Source organism: Cyrtonyx montezumae, unplaced genomic scaffold (assembly GCF_038088225.1).
Source record: "Cyrtonyx montezumae isolate F1298 unplaced genomic scaffold, pur_monq_1.0 scaffold_0, whole genome shotgun sequence".
NCBI lineage: Eukaryota > Metazoa > Chordata > Aves > Galliformes > Odontophoridae > Cyrtonyx > Cyrtonyx montezumae.
The window spans coordinates 30,871,779-30,893,749 of record NW_027071824.1 but is presented as its reverse complement, the minus strand read 5'-3'; the positions used below and the strand labels follow the sequence as shown (position 1 = coordinate 30,893,749).

At 42.9% G+C, this 21,971-nt stretch overlaps 1 protein-coding gene across 1 annotated transcript in view; it reads right to left on the bottom strand.

Annotated features, from left to right (window-relative positions):
• The window catches only part of AGPAT4 (1-acylglycerol-3-phosphate O-acyltransferase 4), a 69,486-nt gene extending 52,749 nt beyond the window's left edge, over positions 1–16,737 (bottom strand). The window contains exons 1-2 of the mRNA XM_065731161.1: positions 16,651–16,737; positions 2,009–2,239 (exon numbers count right to left, since the gene is read on the bottom strand). Of these exons, the coding sequence (XP_065587233.1) occupies positions 2,009–2,186 (178 nt within the window). The 5' untranslated portion in view covers positions 2,187–2,239; positions 16,651–16,737. The remainder of the gene's footprint in view (positions 1–2,008; positions 2,240–16,650) is intronic.
• Positions 16,738–21,971: the final 5,234 nt, after the last annotated feature.

Here is a 21,971-nt window from a genome sequence, read left to right as displayed (position 1 = left end):
CTTCATCAGCACACCAATGCCCCCAAAAAGTCATTACATTACACATACACTACTACAAAACACATCAGTTTTGACTAACTGATCTACTGCAGTTCTTTCAAATGCCTTTTTCAACTGTCATTTTCCCCTTTTCAAACATCACTCAGATAAAGGTGAGTCATTTGCCAGTTTGCAAAGCTCTGCTGCAAAGCTCAAATAACGGTCTTTAACCAAGAGCTAGTCGATTCTGAGCACGACTGGGCAGAAATCTCACAAAACAACCTGTTCCACTGGAGACTAAAAACTAGATTAACAGCCCCGAATAAAAAGCCATCTACCCAACCAAGCACAAACACGCAGTATTACATGCTCTTATTTACACAGTGACCAGCCTTAGGTATAGATGAGACCATGCTGAGGGCAGTGAATGGCTTCAATCTGAAGACACTCAAGTCTGATGTCTCTGCATAAAGTACCCAAAAGGCTGAATGGCACAGAAGGTATCGCATTAAAAATAATATAGCAGTACAAAACTTCCTCTGTCCTAAAGGAAAATTTACACGTGCTGTTTCCTACATTCCATGGCTTCAGACATATTCTGTGCCACCAGAAAAGAAGTAAAAATTTGGCCACATTCATGGCACTGCTCACAAACAGAAATGAATACTACTTGCAAGCTCACTACTTCAGGGACATACACGTGGAAAACAAATGTGAAATTCCTTTACTACGCTTGTTCCATTATTTCTGTGAGAAAGGAACAGTACCTCCAATTTATTTGGGATCATACATCCTGATGCAGCTTTGAAATGTGAATCAAAAGTCTGTTAAAAAAGCAATGCTTTGAAGAGTTGCACAACAGACTCACTGATGAGAGACAAATAATCTCCAACAGCCTCCAATTTGAGATATGTGGCAGATTTCTCCCTCAAGTGGTTAACTATGATTACTAATAATGCTTCCCCCTTATCAGGTTCCTAGTAGTGAGTAGGTAGCCTGGAGGAAACCATTTTGCTGAATAATACCTGCAACAAAGCTCTTAATCATTGTGTTGAACAGCTGTTTTCTCCATATGAAACCACCCAAAACTTACTTGTCATTGATGGTAACATTACACTCAGATAAATCATTGCTGAAGCTCTGCCATAGCTCTTCTGAAACAAATATGTAAGTAGACTAATATTACTCAGATGCTCTGATAATCCACCATTGATGGGTGGAGATTCTACCTGCCTCCTATTAACAAAGAATAAAAGGACATAGATCTCAATCATCACACTGTAACGATTAGTCAACAGTCACTGAACTGTCAAGTCTCCCAGCACTTGTATGGATTTGGCCTTTCTACAAGTTATATTCCGAGCACCTGCTCTCCACTGCCCTAGAGACTTCAATTTCTTTCAACACTTACAGGCTACCTGTTGTACTGTATGATATAAACTATATGCTTATACTGAGTACATAGAGCTATGCAGCTTAAGGTCTGAAATGCTTAATCAAGCGAACAATTTACAAGTGGCTTAAGAAAGCAGCACAATGAATCAGTGCTCTTTCCTTTTTTTTTTTTTTTTTTACACTATTTCCTATTTCTGAATAGCATTCACATAAGAAAGCTTTACAAAGATGATTTACAAAGAAAATCAAGCATAATAAAGATATTGAAAGCGCTATCAGAAATGACTTGTTAACTGTGTAAATCAACAGACAGTGCATGTCAGCAAGTTATGCTATTATTTGGTCATTATTTCTCATTTGACTTAATGAAACATGATGGATAGTCAAATGAGAGGCAGTTTTCATTATTCTGAGTCAAGCAAGTATCCCAATATCAAAGAGCAAAACATTTCAGCAGAACAGTATATTTCAACAATGCATACATCCCTTCACAAAAACGCAAGTGCTGTAGGAAGCAGCAGTCATCTTTATAAATGTTACTTTGACATCTATTTCAGAATTTTTTTTAACAATTCCCTCAAGACAAAATACGGAAATAGCTTAAAACAAAACAAAAAACAAAATAAAATCTTACGGCTTGAAATGCAGTAAGCCAGCCTGCAGTTGATCCTCCTGAACAGTTGCTTGTTGATTGGCCAAAGTATAAGTGTAAAGAGTTGAATGAAGTTAATGATCAGTCCTGACACTATAAATATGTAGCAGATCAGCAGGTGGCAAATGAACTGAGACTTCAGAAAGCCAACGATGTCCATGATTTGCTGAGAAAGCAAGAGGGTACCTTCAGACCCAAAATTCAGAAGTCAACCTGCAAAATCAAATAGTATCAGTAGTTACAGAGTGCATTTGTTTCTACAAACAGATTAATACAGATGTCCCATTGTACATTCAAATATCTGAACAAAAGTTAATGTCTTTATTTAGAGTAAGGCCTGATTAAAATATTTACAAGAGTAAGCATGGAAAGAGAATATCATATTACTGCATCAAATTTACATTTGGCTTTGGAAACAAATTTTCACATTTCAATTCTAATTCTGCAAAACACATGAGTGTGTGACTCCGTTCCATGCAGAGTAATGCTCTGTCAGACCTTCACTGCTAAAATATGAGCAAAACAATCCACTCATGTTTTGCATTGTCAGTACTTCATAAGACACATGCTGTGGCCTATGCTATATTTAAGAGCAGCTCCAAAACTTGCGAGTCTCAAAAAAACACTCTTTCAACAGAAGTTTGCTGAATGTTTTTCTGGAAGTGCTAATGATACTTTGTCCAAAGAACTGTATCACAGCTGGTACTTTTATCACACCCACAGCATGATACTTCTTTAATTATGGTCCCATGGCCCCTCTTTAATGTTTGGTATTTTTTCTAACCTGAAATTTATTTCCTATTCAAGACTGCTCCATAAATTTCTCACAAATGAGGGGGCACCCCTCCACATTACTATAAAGAACTGTGTGTGTATGTGAGTTTGGGTAATCTCAAATGGCTACATTATGCAACACCCTAAAAAGGTGTTTCCAACTTTCACTCTGTTCTGGACTATTTACTTTCAGATAACTTTACCAAAGGGTTTGCTTTACCTGCATATACATACAAAAGTTCAAAACACTGCTGGGTTTTAAAGCCACATTTGCTTAATGACTGATACTGTGAGATTTCTGTTCAAAATGAAACTGGCAAACTAGGACGCTTAACTACAAGTGTACAGTACTGGCAGGGTTAAGAACAATATTTTCTTCTTTTACTTGACTGAGGAAAAGAATCCAATGTATCAGAGGTCCCACTGCCTTCAGTGCAACCCAGAGCAATTCTTCGTCACATGCATGGTTTTAAACTATACATAAATAAAAATTGAAATATGTTTCACAGCGTCACTTTCCTTAGTATGCCCCATGCATAATCAAGAAAGGGTCTTTAAATACACACTCATCACCACGTATATCCATTCCAGAAAACAGAGAAGCACACTGATGGTACACATGGGAGCAGCTCTACTGATTTTAAGCATTATTCTTCAGTATGCACACAGCCTCAGACTCCAATGTTACCACAGGAAGACAAAAATTCAGAAGTTTTCTGCCCCACTGCAGAAGAAAGTGATGACTCATTTCATTTGAATAAGGTTGTTACAAACAAAAACTTCTGTACACACTGACTTCATTCTTGTCTACTGAAAGTAAATGTAACGTTTGCAGCTTTATGTTTGAATTTTTGCCTTCTTCTGCACACTGTTCCAACCATGCACCCAAACCAAGAGGTAGCAGCAGCTTCCAGCCTTACTAGCTTGTTCCCTTGCTACATCCAAATACCTGCTGATTTTGGCAGCAGAATATAAGCTTGACTATGCACAATATAATTTGGTCAATTATTCCTTGACACTGTAATTCCGACAGTTATGCTCCATAAACCCAGAAAGGAAACATCAATAGCAGCACTAACCCAAGACTCAGCAGTGTTTCCAGAAAACCAGCTCTTAGGTTACTTAAAAAGGTTTGTACAATTTTGGAAATGACCGATCCAACCTTAGCAGCTGAGAATCCAGAGGAAATGTTCTCTTGCCAAGTATACTGGCCTGTCAAAAAGTACACTGAGCCTCTGCAGCCATCACTACCTTGTTTGGCTCACTTGTTTGGAGAAAAAATACTAAGACACAATCTCTCAGTAACCAATACCCTAGTCTTTTGAATGTGGTTAAGGAGGAGGTGCCGCCATGCTGCACCCTTCCTAAACCATTTCTCCTTGTGAGGCACAGAAGAGTTTGCCCACACAGGAAGCCCTGAGACAGTATTTCCAAATATGTCAATCACAGGCAATAATAAAACAGCGCCTGTCAGCATCTCAGGGTATTAACTGATAAAAAAATCTTAATGCCCTTCCTTTTCGTTTATACAAGACCGCATTATGTGAAGTGGTGAGTCTAGATCAGTGTCCTGAAACATTTATTTTACTGTCCTTGCTGACTATGCGTACTACAAGAATATGCTTACACACAAGAATTGCTACAAAGCAATAGGAAGATATTCAGCCAGGTTTTCAACCACAAGGAATATGAAGCAAAAATTAAGAAAGAGAATCTGCGTTGTGGGATGATTTATATAAAGTGTTTATGGCAGTCCCAAGCCTATTATTAGCAGTTAAAATGCATCCTTTGTGGATTACGGACATTGTTCCCTTTATCTCGCTGTGCTACTCAATAACAAAGCAGACACCATCTGTAGCTCAGAATTGCAGAGCAGGCCTGTGTTCATTGTAGTAAGCCCTGTCATTATATGTGTAAAAAACTTTTCCAGCTTTGACCAACTGTGTGCTACAGATATGTTTCCTATGATGGTAGGCAAATTATTAGCACGGCTGTGCCTGAATACCTTTTTTTTTTTTTTTTTGCTGTAAGTTAAATAGAATGAGAAACGTTGTCTAGTAGGAATCACTGTAATGATTTATCCTGGAGCCCTCTGTCTTGATAAAATCAAATACTGAACAGAGGGAAATAATAAACGGTAATAAAACCAAGTTTTGAATGAGTATAGAGTGAAAAAGTAAAAACAATACTTCTCTAGTTCAGACTGTATTACTTTATTGAGTATCAGGATTAGATAATTTATTTAAAACTGTTAGACAGAAAGAAAAAAAGAAAACAGTGGTTTAAAGAACTGCAAAATGCCTGAAAGCTCAAAGATCGGTTTTATCCCACTGTCCTTGCTTAGAACCGATTAAAAGCTTTCTGTGTTAGACTTTTTAATTCACAAAGTTGAGAGGAGAAAGTATCGAAAGAACCACCCATCAAATAAAACGAAAGCATGACCTACTTACAGTGGAGACCTGGAAACTCAGTACTAGATAATTTCAACAAAAAATCTCCAGTAGTAAGCAGCTGATTGACAGTACTTATGGAGAGGAAAAGCAGTTGATTGACAGTCTGTGAGGAGGAAGAACTCACCAGAATGCTAGTACATCAGATCTTTCTTTCCTCTGCAACAGTGGTTAAGCTACATTAAAATGCTATATTTTTTATGTGCATCATTTACTTCATGTTGAGTCTATAAAACAAAGCCTCACAGAATTAAAAGAGACACTGATAAGCTGACTGTGATAAAACGTATTTTCTGCTTTATTGTTTGATGAAGCCACAATGGAATATTTAAAACTCATTTCTTCCTCATGCACATACTTCAGATATGAGATTTCAATTAGTAAAGCTCCCATGAAATGTTTTACAAGTAAACTACAATACTTCAGCAGTACCACTGAAATGAATGCAATCTAACTTTCCAGAAAAAAGACATTAGAGATATTGGTTGTATTTTAGTTTTCTAAGAAGTACTGAAACTAGAGATTAATCTTCTCTTCTGATTAAATGAAAGTTATTTTTCCTCCACAGCACTAATTCAGTGTTTTGTTTGCTCACACAAACTTCTTCATAAGAGTTTTTTTCAATATGATACTGATAGGACTATTTCCATTACTCAAGCTCCAAGAATAGCTGCTCATTCTTTGTACAGGCTATAAAGAAGCTAAAAATTAATCTTCAAGAATCAAGCCTGATCTTGTCAGAGCTTGATTTCTAAGAGTTCACAGGAACTTCTCCCAAACACTCAGCCTTAGTTAAGTCCCTCATGGGTAACATCAACGTCACACAGTTCTAAGTGATAAAAGGACGAGGTCTTTAGTTCTTAATCCACGATGCTGGTTTAATAAACTACACTGATTTCCTTATGGATAATGGCTGAAAATTACAGCAGTCTTCTATAAAACAAAAGGGCCAGTTGATGCATTTTCTCAGAAGCTATTAAGATTGCTGCCAAGAAGCTCTCATCTATTAGACACCCCTTAAACAAGTTAGGAAAAGATGGCCAGCCAGTGCATCAAAAACAGATAGGAATGTTCTTTAATAATAGTTTTCAGTTGGATATGAAACAAAAGACTCTAACCTCAAATGTCTGTCTCGGGAACAAGTCAACAAGCATCTATTCACATGATTAAAAGGTCCTAAGATTAGGTTTAAAAGAAGACTCCACGACTCTAAGCTAATATTGTATATGCTTACAACTATAGGCAGGTCAGTACTTTCAGAAAAGCACGTTTCAAGCCTACACAAAGCATTTGCTCATGTTTACTCTTTGATAAAGTGCTAACACTTTAAACACTCTGCTGCAAGTTAAGGAAGAACAAGCATACAATGATGACTCCTTGCGTTTTCTCATCTAAATCGGATTCTTGGATAGGGAAGAGTAAGCACAGGTCATATTACAGTAGTTTCTGTATGGCCTCTAAATGCCTTTCAATTGCCATCAGAACAGCAGAGATAGCAGCACTGTATTTCATATCAGAGTTCATCTTAACACTGTTTCTGTATATGGAATATATAGACAAGCCACAGGAAGTCCTTGTGCTCTTCCAGTCAGTGGGCATCAAAAGTCAGCAACAGCAAGGCTGTGTCCACAGGTGTATTTGCTTTTAAGAGGTATGCATGCCACAACAAAAAAAAAGTCTGAATTGTTACCTATGTGCTTCATGCTTAATCAGGGTTTGAATCCCTTCTCCCTCACCCCTAAAGGCAACTACCAAAGCATCATCTCTTCAGAAAAGACTCAGACTGGGGAAACACTTGAGCATACCCTACAGGGAAAGGAATTCCTGAAAGCTTTCCTGAGTGGTCACACATCCCCTAAACTGCTTATTTTGTAAGCCACACAGCTCCAAAGGAGAGATCACTCCATTTGTCTGTTTTAAAGGCTGAAGAACGAATACTATCTACCAGGAGTTTCAGGATTTCCAGCTTGGAGACTTGACATATATATTGGGTTCACACAGCAAGATTTTGGTAGTGGTCTCTGCGAGCACAGCCCAGAAGCTGCCCCTTGTCAGATCAGAGTTGGCTCCAAGCCAACTTCAAAAGGGACCAACCACTGCCACAGCTGAGCCATGAGAGGACAGTGGGTGTACCCCTGGGAAAGCAGCTTTAAGGCAGAGGAAAACTGTTATACAGCAGCAGCTGGGAGAGAGGAGTGAGAAATATAAGAGAAAACAGCCCTGGGGACCTCAGGGTCAGTGCAGGAGGTGCTTCAGGCACAGAGCAGCAGCTCCCTGTAGCCCAGGAGAGAGCCATGGCAGAGCAGGCTGCCCCCTGCAGCCAATGGGCACCACGCAGAGCAGACCTCCACGTGCAACCACGGAGCAGTCCGCGGAGCAGCAGTGGATAAGGTCTGAAGGAGCTGCAACCCACGGAGAGCCCCGGCCCAGAGCTGCAGACCATAGAAACCACTCCAGTCCTGAAGAATAGGCCCTGTGATATAGACCTGCATTGGGACTGTGCTTGGAGAGCTGCAGCCTGTGGGATGCCCACACAGGATCAGTTTGGGAAAGATCCCAACCTGAAGCAGAGGCAGACAGCAACCGTGAAGGAGTGGCAGGGGCAGAACTTCATGGATTGACTACAGCCCCTATTCCCTGCTCCCCTACTGCTCAGAGGGAAGAGGTAGAAGAGGGTGAATGGGGGCAGATGGATGTAGGGCAGGAAGGGAAAAGTTTTTAATTCACCTTTAGTTCTCACTGCTCTAGTCAGTTAAGTAATAAATTACATTAATCACCCTACACTGAGTCTGTTTACTCCATGACAGTAACTGCTGAGTGATCTCCTTGCCCTCACCTCAACCCTTGAACCTCTTTGCAGCCTGTTTTCTCCCTCACTGCTTTCAGGAGGGGGAGTGAACGAGCAGTGTGGTGGGAATTTATCTATCAGCGTGGAGTCACCGTACTATACAACTGTTTTTTATTTATCTTCTATTAACATAGAGGCAATTAGCATCACAGAGTCCAAACTAAAGAAACAAAAAGTAACCCAAGTTTTTTGCCCCCCTATTTTCTTCCGACTGTGACCAAATGTCAGGACAAGACAGCCTCGCCAGCCCTTCACACCTGCCAGAATAGCATGCATGTTGTCTGCTGGTAAAACTGCTGCTGTTTACCCTGACAGCATCAGACCTTGCCCCCTTACCACATGGAAAGGAACCATACAAGGTTACATACAAGGAACCAAATACAAGGAGAAGCTGGCTATTTGGGAGAGGCATGCACAGCACAGAAAAGGCAAAGCAAGATGTAGAGCTACTGCCAAGTTTAGGTGAACAGCAGCCCAATCTTGCTTCTTCCAGGAGAATTAAATATTCAGGAAGGAGGAAGCTGAAAAATGGTACCAAAGTTGGGCAATCCAGAACTCCTGGGGATGCCGAGTTCAGGGAACACAGGATCAGCAGAGCTTGATGATGAAGGAAGCATTTATTTGATGAGGGTAAACTCCTGGAAGTTAAGTACTTCTTTTCCAGGCCCATACAGAAAGTCTCAAAAAACATGTCTGGATGAAGCACAGCAGTCATCTGGAGTACAGGATAGGATGTTCACAGAAATGGCAGTAGAAGGCAAGTTTCTTCTTTCCTGTATGTCAAATATTGCTCTTCAGCAGTTTCTCAACCAAGCTCCTGGATTTTAATACTGTACAAAATACATATTTCTCAAAAGCACAACTATCTGCTTTCTCCTTGGGGAAAAAAAAATAAAAGAAAGAGCTGCATGAAGATAGTTAAGAGTTGAAGTACTCTTATCAGAGTTCAGTTCCATATACCACAGAGCTCCTCCAATTCCTCTTACTTTCCCTTGTGTCCATCAATTCAACAAGTTACTTGTCCTGCCAGCAAGGACACTAGCCAAATTTAGGGATCAAGCAAGAGAGCAGAACTAAACAACAAACACAAGCTCACAAGAAAATACGTAAGAATTTAAGCAGGGTGTGAACAAGACCTCCTCACAGATGAAGTGACCTGGACAGTTCCTCAGATGTAACTGAGGCGAACAACACAATCCAGGACAAGTGTCTGTATTGACTTGCAGCTAACGCCATACCTGCTCTCAGCTCACCACAGACAACATTAAGTGCTTAGTCAAAGGTAAGCAGGACCATGTATTGTTGTTATCTGGCACTCTCCTCTCCAAAAATAAATAAATATGCAAAACTCTGAAAACACACTTCTACGAAGACACTTCAGTGAGTGATCAGCTTGCTGCCAAAGTACGAGAAGCTCAAACAACAGGATCTGAATGCCTGAAGCAAAGCCATCTTTATATAATATATACTTATATACATATCTATTAATATATTTTATATATACATATGCTTATGCATTTGTGCTAATTAATGAATTTGCACAGAACACTCAAGGCGCAGTATGAGGCATGTGAGGCAATTGCACATTTGAGGGACAGAGATGAGTCCTCAGCACACAGCCTGTAGGAAATACCTCAGTGGTGACATCTATAACATTGGTTACACACACAGAGAACTAGCAAATTAAAAGTAAAGAAGATCGGAGGGCCAGAAGAGCAGGATGTTGCCACTTGCATTGTGGCACTTTTCCAGAGTCAAGGGCACACTTCACAACCTCTGTGTTGGGCATTTCAGGAACAGATCCAAAACAAGAGTAGCTAGCAAATTCTGCAATGCTTATTATAAAAAAGTTTTTTTTAGAAGAGCCAGAAGAAAAGAGGTGGAATGATGGGGGCTGGAAGCAACAGGCAAAGGCTCATTCAGTAGCTCACATTAAATCAATAAAAAAAAAAGTAGTGCTGGGAGCACTCTTCACTGAAAGCTTCTCCGTGAAGACTCAATTATTTTTTCTTGCCCAGCACTGATCACTGCTGTCTTTTCAATGATCTGTAAATCACATTCACAACAGAAGGGCTAGAACTAGGTACAGGAACTGCCTACACTCCTGACAGACAAAATCCTTCCCCTGCATCCACACCGGCTTTAGGCATGAGGCACCAACAAAACACAGGTCACATCGTTAGTCTAAAGCTTTAAATACTTTATACTCCAGTTCTTACCCTTAATTAGGTAATTAAGAAGTTAAGACTACAAAATTATTACCTTTAACTCCAGGTCAGGAACAGATATCTTTCTACACCACTAACACACTGTTTTATGGAGACAGTTTTGCATTTACTCACAGTGGACATGGAGCATGCACAACTCCATCTGTACATATGGAAGATCAAATTCCTTACTGACAGGATTAGAAAACACTACAGATTTTTGTTACTCATTTCAGATGAAAGCAGTGGACAGACCCAGGAAAAGCTCCAGCCATTCAGCAGGCATGACAAGATCTGCCTTGCTACTCCTGTCATAGACACTGGGAGCTCACAAAGATGCTGCAAAGCTTGACAGTCACATGGCAGAGCCAACTCCAGAACAATGACTTGCCAGGTTTTCAGGGTCCATCCTCCTTTACATGCATTCTTGCTGGTGCTCCAATTTCCCTTGCAACATCTTCTGACAGGCCAGGTACAAATAACAGGGAGGGAAAGGATGCATCTAGCACACCAGGGATCTTCAGCAGCAGCAGATAGTGTAAGAAGTATAAACGCAGACTTTTCAGACTAGGACGCGTGTACTGATCTAATGGTCTCCATTTTCCCTCCATTTTTCTGTTCCTCAAGAAACAGGAATCAAGCATTCAGCAACTGAGATGGGGCTGTACCATAAACTAGAAGGTACAGCTTTTATACTGAATTGACAGTGTTGCGTGCACATGCACACAATAAATACCTGTCACTGTTTGTATCCAAGAAGGAATTAATGGAAATAAGCACCAAGTTCTCCCCCCTCCTGCAGACCCAGGTGCTGCCAGGGTACATAAGCCAGGCAGCATCCCCTGCACTTCCTCCTTGCAGTGGCACAAGGGAACAGCAAATACCTCTTTTGTGAAGGGCCACAAAAGCTTCCAGGACAAATCAAGATGCAATTAGCAGTGCTGGAAAGAAGTGCCATCCACCTGATTACAACTCCAATGAGCTGTTAGGTTGGTTGGATTTTTTTTTCATCTTCTGACAGTAATTTTGAACTCTGACTGTATCCATCAGCTAATCTGTTAGCATTTTTTAATTAATATGAAAGAGCACACATTAATATGCTCTTTGAATACTGAAGAAATGCTAAACAAAAGAAGAAAATTTTCTGTTTAACAAGCCTTATCTTTGTTCAGCTCTAAGTATTAATTAAATTTGGCTGTATGTGAGCACATGACAGTGAAGAGTATTATGTACCTGAAATTTCTCCTTTATGAAGATCACATACAACAACTGAAACAGCACAAGATGTAGCCCACACCACTCACAGAAAAATACTTATTGTATTTTCCACGCATGCAGCAGGGAAGCTTCCAGATGTACCAATCCAAGAAAAGCAACTTCTAACTCAGAAAGGTAACACCCATTACTTAGAAACACATGGATCTTACAGCTGAGATTGTTTTGGCATGTTCCCCTCCCAAGAAACAACACTCTAGCATCAGAAAAGGTTCAGCTGGACCCACACACCAAGCAATCAGATATTCAGATGCCAGGTTAAAAAAAAAACAACAGATAAATAATGGTAACTGCTTCTTATCTATGCTTCAGTGGTCACACTGCATCAGTTTTCACTCATCTCTGCCTCAAAGACAATAAGCTTCAGAACTGTTTTGCTACACCATGAACTCAGAACTCATCCAGCCGCCTCATCCTCCCCCATCATCAGTCCCCTAGCAGACTGATTTAATCTGACAACTTCAGAGAATAAAAGCCTTTATCACAGACACGGGCTTTATCAAGTCCAATAATAAAGGGAAGTTTCATTTTGGTCCTCATTCAAATCCTGCTGAAGCCAAAAGAAATCTCTCAACAAGCTTCACTCATTATTTGGAAAACATTATCCCCCCAGAAACTGCCAAGAGTCATACAATTAATGTACTCACAGTACCTAAAGTTTCAGCTAGTCAAAGCCACCTGGACTTCAAGCAAAATTATTTATTTGGAGATGATAACATTTACTTGACCTGCACTAACTTGCAGGCATGCCAAGATGTTACAGTTCCTAAACATTCTGGTAAGAATCCAGTAGCATTTTTACAAACTTTCTAGGAAGGAAATTAAGTACATCAACACCAACCTGGATTTCCACTGCACAACTTCAGGTGCCTAAATCCTGCAAAAGCCTGGCTTTGAGCCTTTCTCCTGCTAATTTCAAATGAACACAGGACAGTTTTACAAGGCTTCACTTCAGAATTAAGCTCTTCTGTCTCCATCTCAGGAGAAATACAGCACTTAAGCACACTCTCAAAGGGACACGCACATCCACATGAAATCTAGGCAGCAACACAACAGAAGCTCATGGAATTTGGGAACCACACACTCCTAGTTATCCTTCTGCTTATTTATAACCTTGCTGTGCCTCAACACCATTAAGTGATGAAAAAGGACTGTCTCTTTCAATTACCTTTTGCTTCTCTAGATGCTTGTTTTACAGTTGTTGGTTGTGGGAAGTCAGAGGTATCCCCGCCTGTTGATTTGACACTGATGTTACTGAGTTGTTTTTAAATGCAATTTTCACTAGTACTAGATCAAAGAAAAAAACTGTAAATGTCTGTGCAAGCTTCAGCACCGTCTAAACATATCCTCAGAACCATAAAATCAACTAAAGCACTGGTAACCCTTGACAAACCACCCATGGCTAAGTGGGAAAATCTAAATTCCGTTTCAAGAGTCATCTGCTACACAGAGTGCTTCCAGAAATGCAAGCAGCATCTGCAAAACAGTACTTCCCCACATGCTGAAAAGCATGGGAATAAGAGAAGAACAATGATATGTGAAGAAAGGAGCAGAAGTTGGTCATTATTTACTCTCACACAGTTGCTCGCATGTGAAATCACTTGCAGTTTCTAACACATGGATTTCCCACAAACATTTTCTTTTCCTGTCTCTGTTCTCTGAGAAGCAAAAAAAGACTGCATTATCTGCCAGCTGAGTCTGTACAGGCAAGCCTTTCCAGTCACCTGGATCCTGCTGGAGAAACACAACTGAAATTTGGCTTTATTGATCAGATAAAAAGCAAATAATGTCATTCTGCACAGTGCTAGTCTCTGCCTGCAGCTCCTAAACTTCTGGCATGTAACCCTCCCTCTCCCACCCCCAACCCCCCCCAGTGATCTCTGACTTTTTTCCAGCCTAGAACTGGTTAATTGCATTTCCCTTTTCCTCTTATTTATGCTACAGCAAAAACCTCAAGCCAGGTCAGCCCATTTGCAAGCAACAAATGACTTCTGTGTTAAACCGTGCCATTTTGAACTTAACAAAGCAGACAGAAGGGCTGAAGGTGAAAGTGGAGTTGTAGAAGTAAGAAGATTAAGTTCAAAACAAAGATCAGACCACTATCAGGATGGTAACCCAGCACCTCCCAGCTGTGGGCTTGCTACAGATGGTGGCCTACCCCATCCAGTTTCTAATGCTCCTTGTGTTCCCTTTTCAGGGAAACCACTTCGACCATCTTTTCCTCACATGATCTAAGAGCAGACTTTTACAGCATCACTGTCCTTGCCACAGAACACAGTTATTCTCACTCATTTTCATTTCCTCTTTTTTTGACCTCACCTTGACCCTACCACATCTCCACTGAGTCACTGGAGGAGGAAAGGGGAAAAAAGAAAGAAAAAAAAAGCAAGAAAACGAAATGATTCAGCAGTTTCTGGGAAGCACAGGAGCATTAGTCAGAGGTGATAACAGTAATAGCCACAGCGAGCCAATGGCGACCAAACGACGGACTGCTGGATGCACTTCCCCAAGCCCCTGAAACTAGATAGCTAGAGGAAGCCAACACTCACCTCAGTCGAGAAAGAGACACAATCAGCTGCCCAGTAGCAGTGCTGAAATCAAGTGAGCATACAGGTACTGCCTTCCAGCCACATTCCTTTCTTACAGACAAGCCCACTGCCTCCCATCAAGCTAAACAAACACACCTGGGCAGACAGCTGCCCTGCATAAAGTTCTCTCCAATTAAGGAGACCCACATCTGCAAGAGCTTTCATCAACTAAAGAATATGCACAGTGCTCTAAAATGCATTGCAGCTCTGTTGTTCCTCTTCTCCCTTATCAGGATATAAGCAACAGCAGTGGTGATGCAGTTAGTTAGGGAAGTATTACTCTACATCAAGCAGCAGACATTCGACTTCTTAAAATTAAAGATGAAATTACTAACACAAGTCCTAAGTGCTGCAGGCACTTGCGCAAGAATGACATTTGCTAGACCCAGCAGAGTCCTAACAGTACCTGCCTGTGTTGAGGACACTTCCAAGGGTGCTCTTCCCAGCCTGCATCTTTCAACAATAAAATTAACGTCTACAGAACAAGACAGTAAGCCATCTCTTTTCAGCAGGATGGAGCACAGCCCTAGGACTCTCTCCCTTCACCTTCAAGATGGCCTTTCTCCTCTATGCTGTGGTAAGCACATTAGGCTGTAAGGAATGCACAACTGTCACCCCAGGAAAGCATGGCTCTCTCCTGAGAAGCTCAGTTTCACTGCCTCCCAGTTTTGGCTGGATAGAACAAGGCCTGCTGCAAAGCAGCCCCCTGACCAACACTCATCGAGTCCCCAGAACCATTAGTCAAGGTGCTGCTCCCAGAGCTATCCCTGTTCTGTGCCACTGGGCTAACACTGTCCCCTCTGCATAGCCAGAATATACTACACTTACAGCTTCTTGCAAAGCACATACTAACATTTGTTATTTAAATGCTTACCAACAATTTAACCAAACTTTGCTTAAGAGCAACTTCTACCCACTAGCAGCTTACAATGCCTCCTCTGTTCATTACAGGCACATTCTGATATATTCTTCCACATGAACTCTGGCCCTCTTTCTTCTGTAACACTGCTACCATTTCATTTTTAGATACAGCTTATGCAGGCATTGTTATGTAGAACGTTAAAAGGAAAAAGCAAAGCTATGCATAAATTTATAAAAATTCCAACAACGAACATAAATGGATTTTCATCCACAGTATGGCAGTATGTATTCAGAAAAACTCAGCAATCTATCTGCCACTAACAGCTAGAGAAAGTTGGCAGGCATTAATTGACAACATTCACAGCACATAACTCACTGCAGTCAGCATTTACACAAAGGTAGCCCTGGTATATTATACACTGATTAGTACACGTTTAAAGTGCTGTTAACGTCCATATGAGAAGTTAGTGAAGAAAGAAGGCCGCAGCTTTCAGCTTACATTGCTCTTCACTCCTGCTTCCATGCTCTGCCAGCTTTTAGCTCCCTTGAAACTCGCTCTCGGGGAGAAGTGGTTATCAGCAGCAGCTGAGGCTACAGCTAACATCCTACAGCTCCCAGGGCTGGGTTCACGGCTGCTTGTACAGAAGCGCTCATGGGACTTTTTGGGAGAGGGTGGGGGTGAGAGGGAGCTTCTCACATCTTACTCCCACTTGTGAAGGATTTCAGTTCCCATGCAGCAGCAAGGTTATGCTGTCCCACACAAACACCTGCGTAAGTAAGGCACATCACTCCTAGAGCTCTAAGCGTAGTACTGAAATAGCTTTAACTCAAGAACATACGATACTGACCCAAACCCTCCCCACGACATCGTTTAAGCAGACTCTTTATTCTCTTTTCAGCCTTAAACGCGCACACGCTCACTGAGGAAACGACACGGAGCCTTAGTTTGACGACCCCTCCTCGGCGCTCCCCCCACGCCTGCTGCTACCACCAGCCACAACACCTCAGTCGGCTCGTGGCCATTGTTTCCTCCGCCCTTCGAAGCCTCCTTAGGAAGGCAGCGGGAAGGAGAGCAGAGCTCCACAGGCGAACGCGCTGCCAGCCAGAGGCTCCCATCCTCGCCACGCCTCGGCCCCGCTACCTGTGCTTGCGGCTGGGCTGGGCGGCCAGCACTACACAGAGAGGCTACAACCCACCATCCCCACCACCCCCACCCGTTTCCCCGGCAACCCCGCCGCGCTGACAGGAGACGAGGGGACGGCTGAAGGCGGGGGGACTCCCCCCACCACCCGACCGGGGCGAGGCCGCCGCTCTCCTCCCGTTTCCACGGAAACCCCGGGGCGGTGCGAGGCGCCGGAAGATTCTCGGCGGCAGACACGGCGCGGCCGGCGGCGGCTGTGGGGGGAGAGCCGGCCCCGAGGCGGCGGGCGAGGGACGAAGCGAGGAACTCGTGGGCGCTGCCCGCCTCGCACCGCGCGCACCCCCGCACCCCGCCCGGCCGCCGGCGCTGATGACTCGGGGAGGACGGCTCTTTGTTGTCTGCTTCCAAACCGGGCGCGCCAGCCCGGCTCGAGAGGAGCAGCCCCGCAGCCCCTCCGGCCGCCAGGGGAAAAGCACGTACCTGGCGCCGCCGAGCCTGGGCATGGGTGCGCGCTGACGCGCCGGGAGCGGGCGGCACTGAGCCGAGCCGCGGCTCGCCGACTGCCACTAGTTTGCACGCGTCGGGAGGCGGCCGGCTCGGGCGGGGCTGCCTGGCTCCACCCGCAGGGCGTCTCCCCGGCCCCCTCGCCTTCCCTCCCCGCTGCCATGTCACTTCCTCCCCGGCTACGGGGGGAGACTTTTCCCCGCGCCTCTGGGGCGTTGGGGAGGGATGGTCCCCTTCGGGACGAGCCGCGCTGAGCCCTGGCAGGGTTGGGAGTGGGGTAGAGATGGGGAGGGCTGGGCTGTGGCAGCACGCAGGCCCTCTGGAGACGGGCTGCGGGGTGAAGGGCACCTGTGTGCGTCTGCTGCTTGAGGGACAAATCCGGGAGCAGAACAGCGGCTGCACCGTGAGGGATGCAGGTGGCAGCCATGCGGGCGAGCAGCGCGTATCCTGACGGGCTGCGGTCGCCGCCTGTGGGAGCGCAAACGTTTGCTGTCCGGCTTTGGCTGTACAGTCTGAAGCGGTTTCCTGAATAGGGACCAGCAAGAACCGCGTCTATTAAATACCCAGAGAATCAGACGGGTGGTGTACTTATTTTTAAGTACTTCAAGCAAACGCTAAACCACAGAAGTCTAGACTGGATGTAAGGAAGAAGTTCTATATAGTAGAGGTGCCTGGAGAGGTGGTGGATACCTGAAGACGTCCGAAGTCAGGCTGGACAGGGCTCTGAGCAACCTGATCGAGCTGTGCCTGTCCCTGTTCATTGCAGGAGAGTTGGACTAGACAGCCTTTAAGGATCCCTTTAAACTCGAAGGATTCTGCATTGAAGTTGTTCTATGGAGAGGCAGAAGAAGGATATAAGCAAGATTTCCTAGCTAGTTCCAGGAGCACATTCAGTATCAAGTAACAGGGAAACATCCCATCTAAAGTGCATCACATAGGAAGGGCAAGATGCTGTGTCTATCAGAGAGCAGCGAGGGCAGGGCAGCTGCACAAAGGAGGGTAACTGGAGCAGAGAGCTGTGCACAGCACCAGCAGTAACTTTGCCAGCCAGAGCACAGTGCAGGGAGCAGTGTCCACTAATGATCCCCCCCCCCACCCCCCCCCCAAGATGAAGCAATAAGTGATGCAGAGTTTGTTCAGCCAGTCTAACTAGGAGATGGGGTCAGAGACGGAGTCAGGCTGCAATGTGGGTCTATCCAGGAAACAAGTCCAAAGACAGAACTGACAGCATATCCACCTCCTACAAAGCTCGTGCAGGAGCTTCATGTCCAGAGCAGAACTTAAATGGAGCTGATTTCTTGGAACAGAGCATGTGGGTGCAGGTTTCAGGTGAGTCTGTTCTGGGCTGTTAAGACCAGATGGTGACCTGAGGGCTTTGTAAGATTCTTCCTGGTGAATACATGTACTCTTAAAAGAGGTCAAGATTTAGCACGTCTGTTCCATTCAGTCATGAAAGTGTTGAATTCAGCTCACTAATAGGCTAGTAGTGGTCTAACTACTGAGGATTAAGTAAAGGATTACTGATTGCAGCCATACTTTAAAAGGCTGATCCTGTGGACACATCTTAGAAAGGAACACTTCTAGGTAGGGAGATGAGATTGTAATCCCTAAGTGAGGCAGTCTGTAACAGAGCTGTTACTTAAGCATCTCCTACCAGCTATTTTAAGCAGCTTTGTGTGCTACACATACAGCTTTTCTGGGTCTTAGTTGAAGGCATCTCCTTCAGGTATTTTTGTAAAAGCCAAGCACTCAGAAATCAGGCATCTAAGTGTGGTAGCACCTATGTATCTTTCCTGATCTGGCTTTGAGACCAAAATCTCTGAAGCTGATTATTTTCACATTCCCCACTTTCTGAGAAATTATAATAAAAATCTGGCTTCTTGTTTTCCTTAGTATGAAGCTGCAGCTTTGTGGATGCTTTACACCTGGGAAAAATCTCCAGTGGGGAAATAAATCCTCAATTTGATGGAATGTGTCTGTTTATCAAGAATCTAACCAGGAAAACAGGAATAATGTAACCCATTTATTTAAATTGGAATTTGAAAAGCAAGTGTGCCAGTCTTACAGAGCTATTAGATTCCATGGTAATGGCTGAGACTGAAAAGCAGAAGATACTTTTGTAATTAAGAGCAAGATTTGTCAGTTCCTCACTGAGTGTTTTGTTTTTAGGTGCTATCAACATGGATGATAGAAGGGAATCAGATGAACTTTCCTTAAGCTGTAACCTCCAGAGCAGCGAATAGAGTGGATTAAGATTTGCACGCTTAATTAAAAATCCCACCATACAGCCAAGGACAGCTAAACTGAGTATCTTCAGGTCTCGATTTTGGCATTTCCTTCCTTCTTCGGAGTGCTTGAATTTGCACTTTCAGTAAAGTGCTTTTCTTGTTGCTTGCGGGCACACAAATAGCTAATTTGCATTGGGCAAGACTCAGGAGTTGAGTCAGGAACTTATACCAGGTGATGACTCTGCTGCAATGCCAGGACCATTTCTCACTGTGCTTAAAATGGGTAACTTTCAACATTTTTTTTTTTCTGCAAGAAAAAGCAAGCAAACAAGTTGATTAAAAACAAACAAAAACCTGCTGGGCTAAACGTGCTCTCAGATCAGGAAGGCATCAAGGTATGTCATCACAGAAGTGAAATGAACTGCTTGCTTGTTCTCACAGGCTGACCCCAACCCTACTCACCACGTGCACTTTTATGTGCTTTAAAAATCTGATTTCAGAAATTTGATTGTAGTTAAGAGCTTGTCTGTTCTTGGAAGCTCTGCAGTTCTAGCTACGCCAGCCTAGTGACAGAAGCAGCACCCATAGTACTGATGCTGCTAGACTGATGGGGTGCATACTGTGTAGGGATATATGATGATGCACTGCTGTGACGTGCTGGGCTCAGCAAGCCCAGTTTGCTACTGCTGCATGTCTTATGGTTAGATTTTTTGATGTCCAACAAGATGTGTATTGTAAGTGAGACTTTTTCCTCATTTAAAGCATTCATAATGTTCCTCTTCTGTGTAGGCTGAGAGTAACAAAGGTTTTACTGCCAGCTATCCCTCTGTGTGGGCAATAACAGGAAGTCTTTCCTGTACTTGACTTATCTGTCTTTATGAAATCTGTGGGAAAGTAGTTGTATCTGAGAACTCTGCTTCTTTTTTTTTTTTTTTTTTGCTTCATTAAAATCAACAAACAAATACAAGAGTCTTGGCTATGATTAATAACATATAGCACAGTTTCATATTTTTCTACTTAGGAAACTAGATGAAAATAAGTGTACACTGACCAATAAATGTTAACTGATGGAAAACAAACATGAAAGGTACACACGTGCAGGTGTATCAGTTTAAATATGCTTGTGTGGGATGGAACTGAGCAAGATTTAACTCATCTATATAGTGGTTCCACCTTCACAGAAAAAAATAACCACTTCCTTACACAGAAGCTATACAGTACCCATAAATGGAAACATCCTGTTAAAACTAAACCTTGCGTCCACGGTTAGTTTTAGAATAGATTCATTTTGTAATTGAATATTCATTAGCATGAAAGAGAGTGAAGTGCAGAGGAATTTCAGCTCATCACTGTCTAACCCAACTCTTTTAAAGTCTAGTACACATGGAAAGCCTACTGCCATGCGGAGTTGTGGAAAAGAAAGGACTTAACCATTTCTTTCGAATACCATCCTTCCAAGAAATACCAAGGATCATACCATAAAGAATTAATGACTCTTTGTAGAACTGTACTCAATTATTTCCCAACTACTGACTCCACAAAATAAACATTCCTTACACAAGTGCAAGAAGAATTTTCATGTCTGTTTTAAGAGTCCAGTGTGAACCTACCTATAAGGATAGGCAGGCCCACAATCGTTGGCTCAGGTGATTAGCTTTAGAGTATCTGTATGTGCAAATGCCTGAGCAGACATTTTTCAGACACAGCCTACAAAAGTACAAGCACAGGAGGGGCTAAGCAACCAAAACTGTGAGGGCTTCTACTGGACCGTGGAAGTAGAAAGCTGCCAATATCTGTCATAGTCATGGGTATGTGTGTGGGGGCAAAATTCCTCAAAGATCTTAGAAAGAAAATCACTTTGCAGTTGCAAATTAAGTGCTATTTAGCCAGTACTTGAGAAAACATCAGTCTTCCAGAAGCAGAGAGAAGAAACAGCATAGAAAAAAATCCATCTGAACAGCTTGGAAGTCAGAGAAGCTCTGAGCCTGTAAAAAAAAATGCTGCTTATGCCCAACTCTGTTTACATTGAGTTTACCAGAGAAGAGACATGCTGGCTGCTCTCCAGGTTTTCAAGGGCAGTACCTGATCTGAATATATAGCTACACAGATTTTAGCAGTCAGAAACAAATCCACACAGCCATCCTTTTTCCTCGTACATTTCCTCACCTAGAAGAGGAAACTGTTTCATTGTTTTTTCAGGGTCAAGCCTGCTTTATGTTTCAATAGTGAGGAGAGATGGGCTTGGTGAGCCTGCTACTTGGAACTTGTGCAAACTTACTAGAAAGGACAATCACTGCAATAAGCATGTACTGCTTGATCCCTCTTGTAATGAATCCTGTAGAAGCATCTTCTCCCTGTGGATGGCTGCATGCTCACTCTGCCCATAAAAGACAGCAGCTGTAAGCCACGCTTAAAGCATTCATCTTTATGCTGCCAGGGAAGAACTCCAGATCCCTTGCCAAATTTACACTGAGGCTAGCATATGATTATCTCATTGTCATTCAACTACACAGAAGGGGAGAGGTCATTAAAAAACAATCCTTTAACAAGTGGCAGGCGAAATGCTCATCCTTATGTGTTGCTCACTGAAGGACATGTTGCTCACATGCACCTCTCACCAATTCTGCACCACATTTTCTGTGCTAGATGGAGATAGATGGCAGGATATAACCCTGGCCTTGGTCAGCTGTTGCAGTCTCTATCCAGCATTCCCTTATGTACTACCTTCATAAAGACTGCCATATCTTAAGGGACTGTCAAAGATCTGTCTGTTCTGTGGGTTAAATCCTGGTTAGGTGGCAGGAAGTATCCACTGTGTAACACTCCTCCCGTGGACATGAATATAATTTGTTGGATGTGGATATAATGTATTTCTTTGCAGTCTGAAGTATCTGAAGAATTGATCTGTGTCAAATTTTATTCTGTATATTTCAATGGAACTCAATAATTACTCGTAAAACCCTCACATTTTAAAGACATTTTCTGGGAAGTATGGTCACTGAGGGCTTGAGGGTTACATTTAGTGGTACACCTTACTATATAAGGTACTCAGTGGGAGAGAAGTTGACC